This window comes from Tursiops truncatus, chromosome 6 (assembly GCF_011762595.2).
Source record: "Tursiops truncatus isolate mTurTru1 chromosome 6, mTurTru1.mat.Y, whole genome shotgun sequence".
Lineage (NCBI taxonomy): Eukaryota > Metazoa > Chordata > Mammalia > Artiodactyla > Delphinidae > Tursiops > Tursiops truncatus.
This window is the reverse complement of record NC_047039.1, coordinates 7,303,016-7,326,570: the sequence shown is the minus strand read 5'-3', so window position 1 is coordinate 7,326,570 and position 23,555 is coordinate 7,303,016. Positions and strand designations below refer to the sequence as shown.

At 38.5% G+C, this 23,555-nt stretch overlaps 2 protein-coding genes across 13 annotated transcripts in view; one reads left to right on the top strand and one right to left on the bottom strand.

Annotated features, from left to right (window-relative positions):
- HPGD (15-hydroxyprostaglandin dehydrogenase) overlaps positions 1 to 1,140 on the top strand; it is a 28,599-nt gene extending 27,459 nt beyond the window's left edge. Inside the window, exon 7 of the mRNA XM_004315310.4 lies at positions 155 to 1,140. Within this exon, the coding sequence (XP_004315358.2) occupies positions 155 to 293 (139 nt within the window). The 3' untranslated portion in view covers positions 294 to 1,140. The remainder of the gene's footprint in view (positions 1 to 154) is intronic.
- CEP44 (centrosomal protein 44) overlaps positions 1 to 23,555 on the bottom strand; it is a 142,362-nt gene that overhangs the window by 4,328 nt on the left and 114,479 nt on the right. The window contains exons 15-16 of one of the 12 annotated variants that reach the window (XM_073805757.1): positions 2,803 to 2,970; positions 952 to 1,899 (exon numbers count right to left, since the gene is read on the bottom strand). The exons of 3 other annotated variants lie outside the window; for them this stretch is intronic. In XM_073805757.1, the coding sequence (XP_073661858.1) occupies positions 2,834 to 2,970 (137 nt within the window). In that variant the 3' untranslated portion in view covers positions 952 to 1,899; positions 2,803 to 2,833. Of the gene's footprint in view, positions 1 to 951; positions 1,900 to 2,802; positions 2,971 to 8,063; positions 8,684 to 23,555 lie in introns of those variants that run through there. 8 more of the 12 variants (XM_073805756.1, XM_073805768.1, XM_073805760.1 and 5 more) reach the window with 8 other exon arrangements.

Genomic DNA, 23,555 nt, shown 5'->3' with positions numbered 1-23,555 from the left:
AATTGAATAAAAAACGAAAGTAGCAATAGCTTCATGATATACATTTCCCTATTACATGTTAAAGGTGATAGATACTTCAAAAATAACTCAAGACGATGTGATAATTATGCCTCATTCTTTAATTTTAAAACCCTGATGTTTCCTTTATTTTTAGCCCATCAATGATTGCCAGTGGATTAATAACACTCATTGAAGATGACACTTTGAATGGGGCTATAATGAAGATCACAACTGCTAAGGGAATTCATTTTCAAGATTATGATACAACCCCGTTTCACACGAAAGCTCAGTGACCATCTTATGTGTCAGCTTTAGCCGAAAATAAGCACAAATGACTTAGACCACATCTTCATTTGAATACAGCTTTTTCAATGAAATGTTATCGTTTGAAGCTTTCCTTTCATGCACGGGATGTTCATTTTTTCTAAATGATTAGTTAAGTATATAGATTTAAAAAATGAGGAACTATCAAAAATATGACATGGACCAAAGCTAGGTTTTGACCTTTATAGCCTAAGTAATGATTAAAACAAAGGATATTCCAGGAATATTCTGCCTTGCAGAAAATATATTTAAATTTGTGATTCATAAATGTTAATGTTTTTCAGAACATCATTTTAAAGGAGATACTTGAACTGTTATTTATATCAAACCAGATGTGAAAAACTCATTTTGTTTCTATGTTCGCACTTTAAAAGAAGGAAGCTACCTACAATGGCAAATATTTAGTAACAATAACTTTTACTTATATACCATCTTTCAGCCGAATATTTCAGCTCTTTGAGGATGTGCCACCTTTGGGAGCCCGTAGGTAAGGAATAAATTACAGTGTGAATATATCCTAAATGAAAAATCTAATGTATGGAAAAGTGACAGAAATGAACTGGCTGAGATGTTAATCCACAGTTCAGCCTCCCATCTGGGGAAAACATTTCTTTCCTCTCTGCTTACTTTAAGAATTTTGACTACAAAAATCTCAGGAATTAAACTCTTAATAGTTACAGCAAAAAGGATAGTTAGTGCTCCTAAAACAAGCTTGTTAAGAAAAAAATACAAATGTAATTTTTTTCAGATTACTTCTTTGTTTATTTGTACCAATTTCAAAAATGCCTACTTTTCAATAAAACTTTTTTTTTCTAATCTTCAGAAGTTACTTAGTGTTCTATGTATAGCTACTGAGAGAAGGAAACCAATTTTGTCAACACCTCAACTGAAGATGCTTCTGTGTTTTCAAAGCGGTAATAACAAGAGGTAAAAATAGGTGTGATGTTTTGCCATTTTCCCTGTCAGGTATTTTAAGATAGGATCATTCAATGCACCTGCTTTGGGTAACACGATTTGCAAGCAATAATTAATGCTAATAATAGTGAAAGCACAAGATTTCCAAATCAATCATTTCTTCATAGAAATACTGTAGAAGTAACACATTCTGCCTGCTAACTCCAAAGCTCCCAGGTGGGAGCAAAATCCATCCACATGAGATTAATAAGGATTTCCTAGAGATATTGGCAGGTTGTCAGATCTTGCTCTGTTTTAATTCTGCCACAGAGAACTGTTGCCTTCACTTCTAAGGAGTGCATTGAATATGAGTGACTGTTGTCTAGATGTCCACATAACGTCTTTGAAAAACACCAAGTAGTGAACATCTAAGAGAAGTTGTAAAATTAGGCACAAACTTGTTCATACCTTGTGGCAGTAACTAACCAGTCGATGATATAGGTATGAGGAATATCATTTATCTCAACTCTTTTTTCCATGGTAATGTTCAAAGCTATAGCTTAAACTTTTCATTTGCGGATAAGTCTTTGCACTGCCGGCCTTCAATATACTTTGTGCTTTGAATTATTGTTTTTAAATCAATAAACTATGCAGACATTTAAAACCACATACTGAGTAGAACTGAAAAAAAATGCATTATATTTTTAAAAGTTATTTTTACATTAAAATGTATCTTATATAAATAGCTTTAAATAAATCTATAATGTTATAGGTGTAGAGCCCTATATCAAGGGCACAGGACAAAAATCTCTGGAATTAACTGAGCCCGCATAGCGACTGTTGCCATGGGCTCTCCTGACCTAAACCGGACAGCCCTCGAGTCCATATTAGGTAAAATATTCACCATGTAGCAACCATGTAGCATCCTGACCAATCACCTAATGCCATCCTGCCAGCAGGAATTTTCTTTGTCTTGAGGCTATAGAAGTTGGCTACTAGCCCACAAAGGGGGTCGGCTCTCTCTGGTCCATCAGGAAGTCGACCCCTGTATTCCCCGCACCCCTCACTAACTCTGCTCTTTGTTCTCAATAAACTCACTCTCATCTAAAATACTTTGTGTCTGGAAACTCTTCTTCCAACCCACGCACGGACCACAACAATAGGGTACCTCTATTTACTGGCTGAGAAAAAAATAAATATTAAATTTGCAGCGGGGGGAGTCTTAATTTCCTTAATTGAATTTTTCAGTGAAAACTCTAATGTAAATAATTTTTTTCAAACCTATTTTTCTTAATAAATGAAGCAGGGCTCCCAGCGCAGCAAAACTAAAAATATGTTGGCACTGAAAAAAGATTAAGAGACTGGATAATGCCATTGAAATATTCAACACAATTGTATAAAATTATAAACATAATTTTAAATATTTGCAGTACCATTTAAAATACAAGTGATTATGTGATGATTTCAGTCTAATTTTGCCCTATCTGTTTATAAATTTGGGATACTGAAGAGGTCTGAAAGTATACATTTCTAATTTAGGTCATTTCACAAATTAAGTATCATTTGTAAATAGCTTTTTCTTACATTAGAATTTCAGAACTCAGTTTACTGGTGCTCAGGAAAAATGAGCGGATCCAGGATCACAAATGTCATCGTCCCTCCATGCCTTCCCTCTTGGTAGCTTCTCTATTAGGCAGCTCTCTCCATCTGATGGCTCCCAGGATCCATCCCTGATTCTCACCAGCTTCCAGTCTGGCCAAACAAGAAAGTGTTTTTGGTGAGAGAGTTCATTGGCCTATCTTAGCTTATGTGCCAACTATTGAGACGTTCCTTGTGGTCACAGAGATAGCGTCTCTGCTTGACCAAAACTAGATGACATGCTTCCGCCAGAGCTGGTCAAGTTGGAGAGTCGGGGGGACAGGAGAGGTGGGCAGGAAGTTGACCTGAACCCTATGGACTAAGAAAAGGAGAGGGATAGTTTCCAAGAGGAAAGCAGGTGAACACACACTGAGATAACCAAAACAACAGGTGGCCACTATGCAGGAAGACAAAGAAAGAGTGAGCAGAGGATGAGTTATGCCTCAATCCTTTGGATACATTTTCAAAGATGATCACGGTTCCTGTAATATGCCGAGACCCATGTTTTCAAACTGTGTCACACTGGGTAGGATATGCTAGAAGAAAATGAATAGGAAATATAGCAGGAATCTCATGCATATATGATTGCACTCATTCTCAATATAAAATATATTTCCTATTATGAATCAAAGTGGAAAAGGGTTGAAAAGATACTTGCTTTAATAAAGGCTGTAATCTTTCCCTCTAGATTTCCTTCTCTTTTGAATTTATGACTGCATTACCATTTTAATTCTAGGGCTCCACTCAAATTTATTAGCACGATTTCTAATACCTCTTACTAAAATTTCCTCCTTAGCATATAGTTATGTAACAGAGAAGAGCAAAGCAGACTCCTTATTAAGTCTTTCCGTTTAGTTCTAACATTTGTGTTCTATTGCCTGTGCTTAGTCATGCTGGCTCTGCACCTTTTAGAAAAGAATATACAGGATAGCCCATTCTCAAGGCTCCGACCTTTGAAGGTATAACACTTTTCCATTCATTTAGAGATAAAAAGTTGCAGAACAGAGAATAACATTTGTCTTGTTGGAGGCTTATAGGAACATCGTGACCTGACCTCCGCGGACAGCTGCAAGAACAAAGGATTCCAGCACCAAGAAGTCTGCAACAACCAACCACACCCCCTCCCCTTTTAGTACAAAAGATGCCTGAAATCTAAGTGGGGTAAGATGGTTCTTTGGGACACTAGTCCAGCATCATCACGGTCTGCTGGCTCTCCAAATAAAGTCGCTATTCCTTGCCCCAACAAGTCGTCTCTCGATTTATTGGCCTGTCCTGCGGTGAGCAGTACAAGCTTGGACTTGGTAACAGTTACACAAAATATTAATAGGGATTTCTAGGTTTAACTTTGAAACATTGAAATATCTCCCCCTATCCCCAATTTTCAAGTAACCCTTCCATACATATATTCACTCATTCAACAAATAATCACTGAAAAGTTATTTTGTTGGTAAGTTTATATATGCAAGTTGTGTTACATATTGTGTTCTATGTAGCCATTAGTGCACACATATATTGATTAGGGTCCTCTCTGGAGAACAGCATTCAAGTCTGAAGGACTCTAATATAAGGAACCAGTTACAACAGTACTGGAAGAACTGAGGAGACAAACATGGGATGATGAAGTAATCCGGCAGCAGCAGGAAGGCACCACCACCTCCAGAACTGGTGGGATGCAGGGTATCAGTACCACCAGGAACCACCAGGGAGGCTGCCATGCAAAGTTGTGACTACAGAGCAGGGGCTGTCCCGTGGTTCTTAGGGATGCCACCTGCCCTGCCAGGGATGCCACCTTAAATGAAAGTAAGAGGAAATCTCCCATCTGCCTGCCCTTCAGTATTCCTGTCAGTGTCTCCCAGCTGAGAAGGGGGTCAGGAAAATGTAGTTTGCAGGGTCAGCCCCTTGTGATACAGAGCCAAGCAGTGGAGTGGAAAGGAATGGATTTGAGAATAAACAGGCAAATGACAGGCATGACATACATTGGATATGTTCCCTGCTACAGTCATAGATTTGAGCTTTAGCGTCAACTTGCTTTTAAAAGTCATTTGTAAAGATATCACTCTAACTCCATAATAATACAATGGTGCAATATTCTGGGGTCTAATTCCACAATAGCTAGTGACCTTACAGTCATCTTGCATGTATGTAACAGCCTATGCATTTAGGCATAATGATGCATGAATTTATTATTAATTCCTATCAGTAATCCTTAAGATCATTTGTCTTCTTTGTCTTAGACTCAAGAAATACTGTCTCTCCATCACTGTATAGATGCTGTGAAGGATACAATGATATTAAAACACGTTGACTGTCTTATTAAATCCTATCACATTTTTGGGTTCAACCTCCTGAGTTTAAATTGTAAGAGGATAAACTGGTAAATTCCTAGATTTATATTACCCTAAAGCAATTGCATGCTAATCAGACACCATTATCTAAAACCTAAATGTATAAGCTTAAGTAAATTTTTATTTCTTTGCTCTTAAATTTATATATGTGTGATACGTAGAGAGAAACATATAGATATAGATATATATTTGCTCCTGGACCCACAAAGTAATTTATAGAACTTTGTGTACTTTGTAATCATTGAGTATGAGTAGCAGAGGATTCAGATAAACCTTGAAATGCATGACTTAACACAACAGAGTTGTTTTTCTTTGCTCACAGAGTCCAGTGCTGGTATTCAGTGAGCATATTTCCACGAGGTGGTTTAGGCTGCTTTGCCTTGTAGCTCCACCGTCTAGAGCTTTGCAGTCATTCAATTCCAGCCAGTGGACTGGAGAAGAAAAAATGGAGAACGTATACCTGCTTCTTAAACATTTCATCCCGAAAATAACATTCATTATTTTACTCATAGCCCACTGGTGAGAGCTAGTCTAAAAGTCCTATCTAGATGCTGAGAAATGCAGACACATACATGCCTCCCAGAAACAACTCTACACAACAGAAAGGGCGCATGAATTTTCAAGGGACAAACACATCTTTTGTCTTTGCCACATCTACTGTCTCTATAAATCCCGTGTTCCTCACACGGAATACATTCGCTCCCACTCCAGGGAAACATCCTAAAATCCCATGCAGTTACTATACCCAACTCAAATCCAGATCTCCAATAGCGGCACTGCCCTCTCCTTTAGGACATTGTGGCTTCTCATGATCAAGGGATGATTTATCTGGCCTGAGCACACACTCTACAGTCATGAGCAGAGAGAAAATCTACAATCAAATCTCTCATTTAGAAAAGGGAAGAATGGGATCACTGGTCAATAGCCATGGTACAACCCTACAAGTAGGCATTGTGAGGTCTCTGCCCTGAAGTGGAGACTTTCTTGACTTTCCTACAGTCTTCAATTTGGGATTAATGATTTCACCATTGTGCTGGAAAGGGAAGGCGGAGGGGGACTCTGACTTTGCCCTAAGCGGGAGGGGGACTCTGGCTTTTTTGCTGTATTATCCTCTGTGGTTTGTTTGTTTTTTGGGGTTTTGGGGGTTTTTTTTGGTACCAGATCTTCTGGGAAGTGATGTAGTTTTCACACATGCTATCCTGTCAATGCAAGTTTCAAAACCCAAGGTTTACTTTAAGTCTTAAACAGTTAAAGGCTTTTTCAGTCTGGCGTGTGATTTCTTTAGCTGAGCAATTCAAAAAAAAACGAGTAGGCTTCTGCTCTGTTTGCTTCCAGTTGATTTCATTTGCCTGAAAAACACCCAGATATCTTGAATAGTCATAATTACTAGTCATAATCCTTCAGGCTGATATATTTCTTTGAACCTCCTCCCCCCATTCCTTCTCTTCTTTCAACATAAGGGTAGTTACATTGAGGTAAGCCAGCTTGGAGGGAACTCTACACTAGTAGTTTGTGGCAGAACTCTGCTTTAATGGATCTTTAATGCAGAAAACATTTCTGAATCTTATCTTTTCATATTTGGAGTCTAAAACCATTTGAGTTTTCAATCCAAAAGGCTCCAAATTTCTGGATTCTCTCTTCTCCTTTTCTTTCCATTTTTACTGCCAACTAAACTATATCAGCCTGAGTTTAACTGCTAGTTCTATTCCTTGCTAAATGTAACCAGAAGACACCAAAAGATACCACTAGCATTCTGTCTTCCAACCTCTTCATCTAGAAATCAGCCTGAGTAGGCAGGGGAGACACTATACTTGTCAAATGTTTCATCTTTGCTTAACAAGTTCCTCCAGTTTTGCAGCCTCACTGAGTACTGACCTACTAAGCCAATGACACTGCTGAGAAGTATAACAAAATGGCTATCCAAAATGTGTTGAATATCTTGTGATTGCCCTCCCAGGCTGCTGATATATAAAGACTAACTACTCCTTTGCCTGTCAGCACCTGATTTGGTTCAGTCAACAGGAGGCTCTCAAAAGAGGCTGGAGGACCAGAGGAAAGTGAGGTCAGGGTATTTTTCCTTGGCTTCATTCCTGAGTTGTTGGTATCAGCATCTGTCTGGGAGTCCTTCCCCTATAGCTACTCACAATACAGCCTGGTAACCATTCTCTTCTCCAGGTCCTTGGGTGGTAATAATCTCCTGCAGTTACTACCCCAGGGTCCTACGCTCCCCCTTGCTATTTCCCTGAACACCACAGATAACTTTATAAATAAATGTTTTACTCAGCTCTCTTCAAATTGCCCAGTTTGAGAGTGCCATTTCTCTCCTGCCAGAACTATAACTAATAAACTCAAACTTATCAAATGACTATTAGCTAGAGCTGTTACTCTTTCACTCAGTAGCACCCTGTCGATGGAGTTTAAATTAGGTGAAACTGGGGTAAAACACCTCATACTATTGGTAGTAAAAGGAGAATTCACAAATAACAACTTCAGGAATAAAAACAGGTTCTGTAGAAAATGAAAAGATAGTACAAGGATATTATTAACAAATTGCAATAGTAAATACATTAAATGGGAAAATACTGAGAAATATACAACTTACTAAAATGGACACAAGTAGAGAAAGAAAATTGGATTAGTCAGATAACTACTAAAGAGATTGCAAACTAGCCAATTTATTTGATCTATAATTGGATACTTCCCATAAAGAAAGTCTTTACCCAGATGGCTTCACTGGTTAATTCTCTCAAATATTTAAGGAGGAAGCAATTCCAATGTTACGCTGACTCTCCCAGAATACAGAAGAAGCCAGTTCCCAATTTATAACCTTGATTTCAAATACGGACCTTAAAAATAAAACAGTTATTTTACCACCAAAAATGGGTTTATTCAGGAATAGCAGAGGAATAGCAATTCAGGAAAAGCAAGCTATGGCAAAAGCCATAGGCAAGTCCAACACACAACAAAAAGGAATGTTATTTTCTAGAGAGAAAAGGAGCAAAATGGAAGGGGTTATTTTGAAAAAAGTCCATCCGAGAAAAGTGAGAGTTCAGGGTGATGACGGTTTCTCACTGGCTGAGTTGCTGGGGTAGTCAATTTCTTGTAGGAGACACCATGTACATCTTTTCCTGTTGGGACCTGTGATGCATGATTCTTTCCTGTTGATGATTCTTCTGTTGGGGTCTGCAATTGACAATGCTTCCTGTAATTGACATCAGGTGGTACTGCCTGAGTGCTCCCCCTTTTGGCTTCCTGACTCCATCTTAGTGAGGTTTTCCTTTATTAATTTTCACCAAAACCTTCCAAAGACATTTTTTTTTTTTGGTGGTACGCGGGCCTCTCTCCCGTTGCGGAGCACAGGCTCCGGACGCGCAGGCTCAGCGGCCATGGCTCACGGGCCCAGCCACTCCGCAGCATGTGGGATCTTCCCGGACCGGGGCACGAACCCGTGTCCCCTGCATCGGCAGGCGGACTCTCAACCACTGCACCACCAGGGAAGCCCCAAAGACATTATTTTAAAAAGTGTAGCTCAATAACACTTGTGCCACAATAAACACAAAAATTCTAAATAAGTTAGCAAAAAACTCTTCCACATCAAAAAATAACAGAAATCAACAAATTGGTTAATATAGTAATTAAATTTGGTCTAATATTCAAATTGAATCAGTGAAATTATCATATTAACAAAATAACTTTAAAAATCATTTTAATATATGCAGAAAAAATACAAGTATCCACAAAGTACAGCATATTAATATTGAAAAGTTTTTCAAAATCTTTTCTTCTGCAATTGGGAACAAATCAAGGATGTCCACTCTCTCTCCTTTTATTTTAAATTGTACTGAATGGTCAATCCAGTGCAATCAGGCAATGAAGGGAAATGGCATTGTAAAACATTGGAAAGGAAAAGATAAAACTATCATTGTTTGCAATGGATGTGACTATCAATGAGCAAAAGTCTAAGAAATTTAAATTATTAGAATTAACGATGACTTTAGCGTTGTAGACTACCAAAAAGTGGCCACAATTCTTTGCAGCTTCTCCCAATGAGAGGTGGAGTCTATTTCTCCAACCCTGAATGTGGGTTGGCCTTGTGACCTCCTTTGTCACAACAGTGCAGGAGAATCGATATTGTGTGATTTCGGGAGAGGCCTTCGCATGTTTCTGCTCTTGTGCATGGAATCCCGCCACCTCATGAACAAGCCTGAAGCTAACCTGCTGGTGGATGAGACATCACATAGGGAAGAACCAAAACCCTCCTATTAGCCAGTTCCCAGCCATCCCCCCACCCGGCAGCAGATACATGAGTGAGCCTCACTGAAAGATTAGCCAAGCCTGACTCAAAGCAGCTGAGCCCAGCCCAAATCACCAACCTCCAGAATTGCAAGATAAATAAATTGTTGTTTTAATCCATGAATGTATGGGTTCTTTGTTATGCAACAAATGCTAACTAATGCAGGAAGGCTCTGAAAACAAAGAGAGTATAGAAAAATATGAGAAATTCCTAAAACCAGGAAAAATATATATATAGTATGTTCAACAGCGTAAAAATTACCAAGTAGCCTCTGGCTTTGATGGGCTTCAGGAAAGAAAGAAAGAAGGAGAAGAAGGAGAAGAAGAAGAAAAGAGGAGAGGGGGAAATGGAAGGAAGAAAGAAAGAAAACTAAAAGAAGCTTGACTGAATGCAAAAAAAAAGAATCGTCTCACTGATGGCATAGGAAAGCTATCCAGGCAATCAGAATTTAAGGGACCAAGATGCTGGAGAGAAGATAAACCCACTGAAATGAGCATGGTATTTCTGCTATTTTCTGTTGAGACACCACCAATTTGTAAAAGCACAGAGATGCTTTTACTGAGCAGAGCATGGTTGCTAAACTGCAGAGAAGTAGAATAGAACAGACTTAAAAGAGTTACATGGCGCGGAGAAATGGAGCTTAGGACTATCAAACAGCCAGGACTTAAGAGGAAAAGATTGTGGAAAGAAAGGATATACAGAAAAGAAAGCCCAACGATCTGAGCCAGTTTCCCCCCAAGCCATTCGCAGCTTGGTTTGAGAGACAGGCAAACTTGGTGAAAAGCTAAGCATAGCTCTCATCAGTATCACTACGTGAGGGAGAAAACAGTAAGAGCCAGTTCCCATTATGGTGGTGAGGTAATAAAAAATAGACCAGGCTTTCATCTGAGGCCCCCAAAAGGTTATACTTTATAAGTAAGGGCAAACCAGAAATAGAGACCAGGCCTTATGAAGACTAAAACCCAGACTCAAATCAGCTTAATATCGTATTAGATTTAACTGATATAATATTATTCTCCTGGTCTGCCATATGCTATTAAAAACCTTCTCTGGAGAAAAATTATCAGCCAAAGCTTCCATAACTTTTCATACACAATTTCTAGCATTCCAATACAAATTAATATACATAAAAACAGATAGTGATAAAATAATAATGTATTTTTAAAGACAGTCCCTAAGGGCCAGATATTGCAGTCATCAGAAACAGACTTTAAAATAATTATGATTAGTATATTTAAAAATTAGATGACAAGATTGGGAATTTTGCTAAAGAACTAGAAATAATAAGAGTCCTAGAACTGAAAATACAATAATGGAAATTTAGAAAACAATAGATGAAATTAAAGATTAGACATAGCTGAAGACAGGATTTGTGAGTCTGATCTGTGAATAAGAAAATAGGTCAGCAGAAAATGTCTAGACTGAAACAAAAAGAGGAAGGGGGATGAGAAATACGGAAAACAGTATAAAGGAAATATAGACCTTCAAACAGTCTAATATGAGTGCAATTAGAGTCCTAGAAAAGAAGGAAACAGAAATTGAGGTAGGAGCAATATTTGAAGCCAATGTTCAAGAATTTTCCAAAAGTAATTCAAGCTTCTGATTCAAGAATCAATACAAATGACAAGAAGAAAATCCTGCCTTGCCAAATAGATAGTAAAACCCACTGAAAACCAATGACTGAATGAAATCTTAAAACCAGCCAGAGGGAAGCAAAGGAGCAAAAATAAAATTGGCAACAGACTTCTTACCAGTAACTGCCTAAGTCAGAAGACAATGAAATAATGTTTCAAGTTTCAAAACAAACAAAAAACCTAGAGTTCTACATGCAGAAAAAAAAAAATCTTTCAAAATTGAAGGTGCAATAAAGATATTTCCAGAAAAAACAAACAAACAAACAAACAACTGGGAGAACTTATCACAACAGATCCACATTCAAAGAAATACAATCAAGGAGTTTTTCAGGCAGCAGAAAGGATCCCCAGATGGAGAAAGAGAAATGCAGGGAGATATGAAGGATATTGGAAAAGGAAAGGGAAGTGAGGAAATAGAAATAAGTATTTATTTTATTAAGCAATGAAACTACTGACTTTCAGGATTTAACATATATGAAAGCACAGAAGTTAAGAGTAAATAGAGTTAAGGTGCTCTACGGTATCTGTATTTTCTAAAATTTGGTTAAAAAACACTAATTTATATTAGATATCAATAAATCAAGCATGCCTATGGTAATATATAAGATAAATCATGTATAACCAGTAAGCTAATTGAGAAGAGATCTTAATAATAATAATTAGCTGATGAGTCCAAAGGAAAGAAGAAAAAACAGTACATATAATGGTGGACCCAATAGAACACAAATAGGTCTTTGAGTGAGCAAATCGTAATTTGTCATCCCACACTTCTCTTTACAACCCCCTTGGTTTCCCCCCGCAGTTAGGACAAAAATTCCCATTTGAGTTATTGTAAGGAAGACAGAATAGACGTAGTTTTCTCCAAGGAACAGAACTGTGAATAAGTGGAGGTCCAAGTGATGTGGTATAAGGTACCATCAGAATTAGGATACTCCAAATGAAATACATTTGCCCTGGAAGCAGACAATTCATTGCTCATTGAGATGATGGAGGCTGATACCAGTTAGCCACCTATTAGGGATATTGTGCACAGCATTTCTACCTAAGTGGGAAATTGGACCAAAAGAGCTTTAAATCTCTTTTAACTTTTGCTTCTATTCTATGCACTATATAATGGTCTTTGCAGTTTAGTTTATACAAAGTAAATACCATCCATGATAATGTTGATACTTTTCCTTAGTCACAAAAGGTCATTATGGTATTCCTGCACTATTTTGCTTCCTTTCTAACTTTTTTAATGTCTGTTTTCCCCTATCTATTTAATAGATGAAGTATTTGGTAGGAGGCTTTCCAGAACTGTGTACCTACTTTGCTGCTTCCCCATCATATAGCCAGGTGCCTACTTCCAGCCTACGGCAGGGACCTTTTCAAATGAATCACGGAGGCTGCCTAATTTTGGATAAATCCAAAGACTACTTTATTCAGATTGCGTGGCAAAAGGCTCACAAAATGTTAGTTGATTAATGGCCTGCTCCATTCTTCCTGCCCATGGGGATGGGGGGGGGGGAGGTTTTCTTGGCAAGGAGGATGTTTTGAGCACTGTTTTCTTAAGTAAACTTTATCACCCTTATCTAATGGCTGCTCAAGTATTATGGTGAAAATGATTTTTTTGGTCACTTCCTATGTCTTACCAGTGAGGGGATGTTGAAAGTTTACAGGAACAACACAAGCAGACACCTAGGGTTTTATGGGGATGAACGTGCTGCCTTATATGAAACTGAGTCAGAAAGTTGCATCTTTCTGGTCTTTGATCTTTTGTTTTCCTCATCCCTCTGACCCATTTCTACTGCCCCAAATCAAGTTCTCATAACATCTTACATGTGCTAAAGTAATTTTACTTTTCTCATTAACTGCTCTTAAGTCCCCAGTGTCTATTAACCCGAAATACTGATGTGGTGTAACCTAACACATGCTCTAACTGGGTCACTCCCCGGCTCAGAACCTTCTGCCTTCTGTTTCCAGAGGCATGAAGTCCAGACCTCCAGCCGAACATTCCAGACCTTTCCCAATCTGACCACCACTCACCAGTCCTGCCTTATCTGAGCTCATCCTTATCAAATTATAGGCTTCCCCAAATCCAGCCCCACCCCACCCCAGCTTTTGCTTATTCTCTTCCCTTTTTATCCTCATCTGTAAATCTTCTCTATATTGAAAGGAGAAGGAGAATGTGCCAGGGGATGTTTTGGATAGAATTCCTGCAAGTGGAAGAAAATTAAAATTGGGGGTGGGGGAGGCGATGATGGAAGTTTTAGGGTAAAGATGCTAGGAAAAAAATTTGGATAAATTTCAGAGAAACATGGATTTCATATTTAGCCTAGTATAAAAGCATAAGGAATAGATTTCTGAATTACCTGCATACAGATGTTTGTAATCATTGTTGATTCAGATGCAACTGAACAATGAATAAGCTTTTCTTATTATAATCACAGCACCTAAGACAGAAAAGCAGGCCTTTCCATGGTGCCCAATACCTCGCTGGTTAAGTGCTTATCACATAGTTAAGTGCTTTTTTACATGTTGGTTCACCTGAACTGTTTAGTGGTGAGGGGTGATCAGTCATAACCCGAAACGGCCCATCCACAATAGGGCTTTATCCCTGCCAATTCTTTCTTTGTGTTCTAAAACGTCTAAAACAAGTCAGGCACCAGGGTTGCTGGGTTGCTCGGTCTCTCAGCATCATTTCACACACAGGATGACAGAGTCCTGCTTAGTCCCTGCTTCCCATTATCTTTTTCATCTAATTACCAGTTGTGGTGAGTGACTAATGAGGATTGCTGAACTCCGAGCAATCCTATTTTTCTTGTCATTGCTGTAAAATATTCAAAACTTAAAAAAAAAAAAAAACCAACAAAAAACTAAGCAGAACAACACTATTTGGAGAGCTCTACACACACATACATGCAAACGCACAACTTGATTGGGTAGAAACTCAGAACCAAGAGAAATGGCAGACTTCCAATACAACTTCCTCATTTTTAAAATAATTCTTATTGGAGTCTAGTTGATTTACAATGTTGTATTAGTTTCTGCTGTATAGCAAAGTGAATTAGTTATACGTACACATATATCCACTCTTTTTTAGATTCTTTTCCCATATAGGTTATCACAGAGCATCGAGTAGAGTTCCCTGTGCTCTACAGAAGGTCCTTATTAGTTATCTATTTTATATATAGTCGTGTGTATGTGTCAGTCCCAGTTCTCCCATTTTATCCTTCCCTCCCCCTTTCCCCGCTTGGGAACCGTAAGTTTGTTTTCTATACCTGTGACTCTATTTCTAAGACTTTCTCTTTTAATAGGCTCCTCACTTTTAGATGTTTCTAAGGCAAATGCTAGTATCTTGTTTCATTCACCTCTTCATGGCTCCTTAAGCATTTTATAGAAAAGAGAAGAGGCTGAGTCAGCCCAAGTAATTCTCAGTCATAAGCTTCCCTGAGTCCATCCCTGCTTGTGTTCTCCCCCTTTACACCGAAACAAAACGTAAATAAAGGGGAAAACTAGCCCTTCTTTAAACTCCCCCTTGCTTAACTTAAATATAGTCAATCAACCCTGTTGTGTTTCAGCTTATCTGTGAGAAATCTTACTTTAATGACATTTCAACCTGCATGTAAAAAACTAAAGCAATAAAGTACTTTTCTATTCTTCCCTGTCCCTCTATCTCAAGAAAGAGACAATCTTGCTTTACTTTAATTTAGTGCTCTGTTACAGTCTAAACCAGTCCTTTCTACCCATAGAAGAGAAATTTGTAAGGAAAGTTAAATAATTTTCTTAGGGCTCTGAAGTAGGGTATTTCCTGAGTGAAATTTTAAATTTAAACTACATTTAATGTTGTAAATTCCAAGAATAGTAATAGATCTACCTTCAGTTCACATACGTTTACTGAATAACCTCCTTGTTTCAAGCACAGCCCTAGAAACCAAGCAGCCAAGGATGAATAAGTTATATGTCTGCCTTCAAGGAGCTCACAATCATGTTTGGGAAGCAAACATGTAGAGGAAAAAATTACAATTCCATGCTATAAAGATTGTAACAGATTTCTGTACAAGGTGGATGGGAAAATTGTAACGGAAACTCTGCTTGGGTGGGTCAGGGAAGGAGAGACTTCATAAAAAGGAGACACTTGAGCCCAGCCTTGACAGATTTTTAAGAATTTGGAGGAAGATGTTCCAAGGAGAGGGCAAGTGCATAATTGGTTCAACAAACTAAAATCAGTTCCTTATGATTTCAGCATAAAACTTAGGGTTGAAAGCTGGTGTAAAGCACCCTGTGAGTCATTCTAAGAGGTCTGCACTTTACTTTGGCAGTTGGGGACCTTTCCTGGACGTTGAGAAGAAGTAATATGGACTTATTTGTGTTTGAGAAGATGAGCTTGGGGTGGTTTCAGAATGGAATAGAGAAAAGCTGACCTGAAAATCTGGGTAACTTAGTGGGAAAATATCACAAAATTCCATAGAAGAGATGATAGAGGCTTCAGTACATGCAGTAACCATGGAGATGAAGAGGTAAACACAGACAGGGGCACAGTTAGGAATCAGAATCAGCAGTGCCACATGAGAAATGAGCAGTGACAAGGAAGACAACTCAAAGTTTAAAAAAACCACAGAGTTTATAAAAGCATCATCAGCATCACTGAAATGCAACAGTAACATCAGCAACCTTGAACCAGAATCATTCTTTTCAGCACATTTTGAAACTGATTATTTCCTCCACAGCCACATGAGGCAGGGCTCAACTATCAAATCTACTTATTCTTAATAAACAGGGAAATGGACAGATCTGGGAAGAAAGGATGGCAGGTCAAGAGTGAAATGGTGTCTCATCATTCCCATCCTGGAGAGGTTTTCTGACTCTCATGGTTACTATTATTAGAGACGATAGTGTGTCCAGTGTGTGTTTCACAAATTACATTTCTGCAGAAGAGATTATAGGGAAAAACATGAGTTTGGGCTCTTGGTTTCAAGAGAAAACAATTGTAAGGACATCAAGGTGTCTTCCAGAACTCGAGGGCAGGAATGCAGCTGATGGCAGGCAGGAACACCTGGGACCAAGATCTCCAAAATATCGGCACTGCCCATTTCTTCTCATCTATTTGAATCTTCTCTCTGTTTCTCTCTCTGAAGACTTGCTTTTATCAATGTCAGATTTCATTTTCTCTGAGGGCATTAATTTTTTTTCAAAGAAAGGACAAATTACAGCTACTGGGATTCTCTTCAATTGATATTCAATTTACTAAAGTAAAAAATACTAAAACTTAGTTTCCCTTAAGCCCTTAATCATATATATATATGTATATACATCATATACTCGTATTTATAAATTTAGTAGAATTTAACAATAACTTTCAAATTGGTCTTTGACTGCTCTTTGAGTCACTCAAGTTACAGAACTCAGTACACACACAGGCTTCTCACAAATTAGTTAATTTAATTGCCTTCAACATTTTAGATGCATCCGTAAGATTAATACATTTGTTGCCTGATCCGACCTGACAAGTGAAGTTTCCCCCAAGTACTTTCTCAAGTATTTACACTACTGTAGTAAACCTAATATATTAAATTCATAAATATGGTAAATCTGAAGTCCCCTCAAGCATCTCAGTAGTCTTTACAATCTTAGGAAAAAAGTCTCTCTTGTTTTGCAACATACATCCCAAGTTCAAATCAGTTCTTTAATTATGATTTTAAATTAGAATTTAAAAACCTCAACTGTCAGATTCTCTAACAAGCTAAATGTGGTAGCAACCTTTAAGCTGGCCCCCCATGACCCTCCCCTCCTGGTATTCACATTCTTGTGCAATACCCTCCCCTTGGAGGGCTGGCATTTAGTGACTTCTAGTGGATAGAATGCAAGAGAAGTGATGTTATGTTACTTCCAAAATGAGGTTATGAAAAAACTGCCTTCTGTCTTTGGTGACCTCCTACCTCTCTTGATTGCTCACTCTGAGGTAGCCAGCTGCTGTGCTGTGAGCTTCCCTATGGAAGACCCATGTGGCAGGGAACAAGAGGGAAGCCTTCAGGCAACAGCCAGTGAGGAGCTGGGACAATCAGATCAACAAACCATGAGGAACTGAATCTCGTGAGCAACCAGGTGAATGAACTTCGAAGCAGAACCACCCTCTCCCTGCCCTCAGTTGAGCCTTCAAATGAGACTGCAGCCCCAGCTGACACCTCGACTGCAGCCTTGAAGAGACTTTGAGGCAGAGGTATTCAGCAGAGCTGCACCTTGATTCCTGATCTACAGAAACTGTGAGATAATAAATACTTGTGCCTTTAAGCCACGAAGTTTTGGAGTCATTTGTTATAAATATGTACTCGTCAGGGTTCTCCAGAAAAGCAGAACCAATAGCTTGTGCGCGTGCGCGTGTGTGTGTGCAGTGTGTACACAGAGAGGAAGAGAGACAGAGAACTGGCTAGTCCAAAGGGCAGACTGACCAGATGGTAGTTCCAAAAAGAGTTCACGCTGCAGCCTTGAGTCCAAAAGCAGTCTGGCAGGGAGCACGTTGAGGGTGGGGTGGTTGGCAGAACTCCACCCTCTTTGGAGGACCTCAGTCTTTTCTCCTAAGGCCTTCAACTGAGGCCCATCCACTCTATGGAGGGTCCTCTGCTTTGCTCCAAGTCTACTGATTTAAATGTTAATCATATCTAAGAAATGCCTTCACAGCAACATCTAGACTGGTGTTTGACCAGACAGCTGGGCACCCGAGCCAAGTCTCAAGCTGACATATGAAATCAACCATCACAGCATCAATAAATAATTTACACATATTAAAACTATAAATAATTTATTACCAAATGTAAGCATATTTTTCCTACATTAATACCAAAGTATGTACTTAACCATGTCTATATTTAACTTTAAACCTCTTCAAGGAGATTGTTTTGTGACTCAGAGAAGAACTGGTATTGTCATCTCAGTGTGTCAAGGTTGCTACTGACCTGTGTGATTTGGGGTCAGGATGAAAGGTCTGGGACAGCAGACATAGACTGATACCGTTCCTGCCTCTGAAAGCAGGCTTCAGACATTCCTTTAGCATATATTTCCATCTGATTTGGATAAATGGAATTTTACCACCTGAGGCTTCAGCTACATTTTTTTCACCATTTAATCGGATTTTGTATTTTTTTGTTTGTTTCCTTTTAGATTTAGGTATATCTGTTGGAGCTTGCATATCCTTCACGCTTTTGTTTGACTCAAATACCACAGTAGTAACTGCATCCTGGCTTGTCCTGTCCACAGAGTAGAAAATATGGCCACTAATAGCTCCCATGCTTCTACCTTTATACCTACATGTCTGGCATCCTGAAAGATATTAACTTCATTTCTATTTCTAAAACTGTAGTAAGGATTCTAGTTGATCTGGTCCAGGTATGTCCTGTCCAATGAAAAAAGACACACAGCCAGGGCCAGATAGGCAAGGGCCAACCATATTACATTCTAAGCTTGGCACGTGATTTAAGTTGCATATGAACAGCATGTTTTACTCTGTAGTCTGTATTAAGAATTCTGAAAAGTAACTTGCTGGGATAAGGTCTAAAAGCAAACAAGGAATGATCCTACAGGTAAGAATTCTAGGCACTAGAGGAAGATAAAGAGGTACTTTTAGATGTAGAGACTCTGGTAGCCATAAAGTTGGGGACTGGAGCATGGCTGCTCTAGGCCTACTTGTCAATACCAAGCAGAAAAATACTTATTTGCTGCTTTCTGCTACCTGGATTGTCTTAAATATTTGAACATGATGATCTGAAAGTTGAAGACAGGTTTTCTTCTTCCTTTTCCCTTCACTGTAATAAAGTAAGAGCTATCGTAAGGACATCAAATTAAAATTTCTAATGATTGACTTTTAGAAGACATAGAAGCAATAGAATCAAGAAGAGAAATGAGAATAAAGGAAATCGATTCCTAGGTAACTCTTTAAGCACTGAATGGGTTCTTTCCTCAGAATTACCTTTTTATAAATAGGAGACACATACATGCCCTGCATTCAGTCTCAGGATGGGCACGTAAATCTTACACCAGTTATGTGGAATTCATAACTTTGGCTGGCTACCATCTTTTCCTCTTAATCATATGCGGCATCTCAGAACTTACTGCCACGGCTGGGGACTAGAAGTGTCATTTAACCATGTGCTCCTTGGAATCTCTCACATGATTAAGTATGTATATCCAGTTCTAAGAAAGAGTAAAGATTTGGTTACTAGAGCAGAATGGAGCTTTCATCAATCTTGAGAAATAAAAATGAAGCTGGAGGAATCAGGCTCCCTGACTTCAGACTATACTACGAAGCTACAGTAATCAAGACAGTATGGTACTGAGACAAAAATAGAAATATAGATCAATGGGACAGGATAGAAATCCGAGAGATAAACCCATGCACATATGGTCACCTTGTCTTTGATAAAGGAGGCAAGAATATATAATGGAGAAAAGACAGCCTCCTCAATAAGTGGTGCTGGGAAAACTGGACAGGTACATGTACAACTATGAGATTAGATCACTCCCTAACACTCCCTAACACCATACACAAAAATAAACTCAAAATGGATTAAAGACCTAAATGTAAGGCCACACACTATAAAACTCTTAGAGGAAAACATAGGCAGAACACTCTATGACAAATCACAGCAAGATCCTTTTTGACCCACCTCCTAGAGAAATGGAAATAAAAACAAAAATAAACAAATGGGACCTAATGAAACTTAAAAGCTTTTGCACAACAAAGGAAACCGTAAACAAGACAAAAAGACAACCCTCAGAGTGGGAGAAAATATTTGCAAACAAAGCAACTGACAAACGAAGCAACTCCAAAATACACAAGCAGCTCATGCAGCTCAATATCAAAAAACAAACGACCCAATCCAAAAATGGGCAGAAGACCTAAATAGACATTTATCCAAAGAAGATATACAGGTTGCCAACAAACACATGAAAGGATGCTCAGCATCACTAATCATTAGAGAAATGCAAATCAAAACTACAATGAGGTATCACCTCACACTGGTCAGAATGGCCATCATCAAAAAATCTACAAACAATAAATGCTAGAGAGGATGTGGGGAAAAAGGAACCCTCTTGCAGTGCTGGTGGGAATGTAAATTGATACAGCCACTATGGAAAACAGTAGAGAGGTTCCTTAAAAAACTAAAAATAGAACTACCATATGACCCAGAATTCCCACTACTGGGCATATACCCTGAGAAAACCATAATTCAAAAATAGTCATGTACCACAATGTTCATTGCAGCACTATTTACAATAGCCAGGACATGGAAGCAACCTAAGTGTCCATCAACAGATGAATGGATAAAGAAGATGTGGCACAGATATACAATGGAATATTACTCAGCCATAAAAAGAAACGAAATTGAGTTATTTGTAGTGAGGTGGTTGGGCCTAGAGTCTGTCATACAGAGTGAAGTAAGTCAGAAAGAGAAAAACAAATACCATATGCTAACACATATATATGGAATCTAAAAAAAAAAAAAAAAAAAAGGTTCTGAAGAACCTAGGGACAGGACAGGAATAAAGATGCAGATGTAGAGAATGGACTTGATGACACAGGGAAGGGTAAGCTGGGATGAAGTGAGAGAGTCACATGGACATATATACACTACCAAATGTAAAACAGATAGCTAGTGGGAAGCAGCCGCATAGCACAGGGAGATCAGCTCGGGGCTTTGTGACCACCTAGAGGGGTGGGATAGGGAGGGTGGGAGGGAGATGCAAGAGGGAGGAGATATGGGGATATATGTATATGTATAGTTGATTCACTTTGTTATACAGCAGAAACTAACACAACATTGTAAAGCAATTATACTCCAATAAAGATGTTAAAAAAAAAAAGGAAGCTTTCTTTGCTGAACTAGATATGAGTCACATACAATTTTCCTGTTTGACAAGAGATTAACTCTATACCTCTGTTTTCCTGTGCATTTGTCAAAAAGTTGAAAGAATGCACTTCACATAAAGGAACTTGGTGAATAATATTTGGTTACATACTTAGAATTTATTCCACTTTGGCAAACTGCCCTCAGATTCTCTTTGGAAATGTCCCTCACTCAGTATGCCATATGCCATGAGCTTTGGAATGGATTGACTCCATCCCAGCTCCAAGGTATATTATTTTTTCCCCACTTAAAGCAAAGGTTGGTTCAATAGAGGCTTTCATCCAAACCTAGATCAATCAGCATTTGGTTTCTTCCTGGCCACAGTGATTGGCCCAATCAGAGTAAATCTCAAGACTTTTATTAAATGGTTATAGGAAGTGACCATCTCTGTCCCCTTGGATGTGAATCAAGTTAACATGTTGCCCCGGTTGCTACTGGCAGCCATTCTGAGAATATGATGGGAACCAGAGTGAGAATGGGATGAAGCCAGCATGCAGAGGAGGGCATAGCCAAGGGAATCACAGAAAACTGGGAGACCGCCTTAATCAAAACACGCCTGGACTTTTCAGACATGGGAGCCAGTAAATATGGTTTGTTATTTATGCTAATTTGTGTTGGAGGTCTGTTACTTACAACCGAAAACATCCCAACTAATACATAAATCATCTGGGAAGGTGGACTTATCCAGAGAGCAAATACTAGAATATAGTAAAGGTTAAATTAATCACTACTGTTTATTTTCACTCACTGCAGCATTTCATGAATTCAAGAATATCAGATGGAAAGAAACTAAGTTTATCAGGACCAAGCACTTCTTTGATAGTATATATACGTGGTCATCAATTCAAGTGCTTTTTAATAAATGTTGGATGCCAACTTTGAAAGTCTTGTTTGAAAAATATGCCCAGTAAGGGGAGTGCGCCATTGGGAGGTTGCTTAATCTAATATGTTCTCTCTACTAACCAGCTTCTCTATTCTATAAAATACCCAACATTAGTCATGCTTTCAAAGATAAAGCTTTGAAAGATCTTCCTTTTCAAAATTATGATCTTAGATGGGCAAAGTAGGGGCAATTATTTATTACTTAACAACTCAGCAGGCATTACCTTATCAGATTAGGTCCAGCAGAGAAATAACCCTCAGGAAATGGAATACAAACATTATTAGGTGGAGGAATGGGGGTGGAAGAGAGTTTTGGATCTCGCGAGCCTACAGGGGAAGGCAGGTCTCAGGGGAGACCAGATCATAAGGTAGGGGTGAGGAAAGAGTAGTAAAGTGACAAAGAGTATTCAAAACCCTAACCTCACTTTCCGTAATTTTCTCCAGAGCCAGTCTATGTATGTAGAGAACGTTGATAAATGATATCTTAATATTTGGACTATGTATGTCTACATTTGAGTATGAACCCTGACACCAACAACTGGCAAAGTCCTAAGAACATGTCCTTGAACTAGAAGAGGGTTCAAGCCAAAAACCTGCTACAAACAAACTGAATCAATGCCACGTTTTAAACCTTAGGCTTTGCCTTCCTACTCCCTTTCCCCATCCCCTCGCTTCACCTAATCCTGCCAGTCAATGATTTTCTTGGCAATCTGTCCTTACAAGATATTTACATGATTTCTCTGCTGCCCTTTCCATCCAAACGGGAAAGGCACCAGCTTCGCGAAAAACTTCTACTTGTCTCACTGGACAAAAAGCAATAATTAACTACTAGAATTGCAACCAGACATAGTTAAAAGCTGGTTCAGCTTTCATTTAATAAACTTTGCTTTTCCAAAAGAAATGGTGTCCTTCTTTTTCCTTCCATTCTGTTATCTGTCCACTACATCTTTAACTGCCTTTTTTGGGTAACATATCAAATAAAAGGTCATTTGATTTAAGGGAGGTTTCCAAATATTTATGGAGTAGCTTGAAAGAAGAATGTCTATAACATCAGTTTGGGAAAAACATTTTTTTCCCTACAGATAAAAGACCTTAAAAAATATGCTCTAATTTCTTTCTAACCAAAAGAGAGAGACAGATTATATTAAGGTATAAAACTACAACCTGACCACTTGGTATTGAGTTAATATTTTATATAGAAAAATGATAATACTAACAAAACTCTCTGGTGTATAAAATTAGACTATTGAGAAAAACTAATGCCATGTACAATTTTTGGAAGCGAAAACTCCTGTCCTATATATCTGGTTTATGGTTTGCTTTCAGGAAGAAAGGTGTACCATTCAAGCCTCATTTGAACCATGGTAACAATTTACCAGTAGATTAATGTCATATTGTCCTATTTTTGAGATTCTGACCTTTTATTTTGTTTAATCAGGAAATATTTTAAATTATACTGTTTAGGCTTCTAGGTTTCACATCAGCTGGTTTGCCAGCAGGCTGTTCTCCTCCATAGTTCTGGTAGAAGCCTGGTAGAATATCAAAGTTTATCAAGCCACAGGATCCACAGAGTCTTAATTTTCCCTCATTTCTCCCCAATCCACCCACCCACCCACTCCCACCCTAGAAATTAGTAAGGCATTCCAGAAGGGAACCTTGAAGT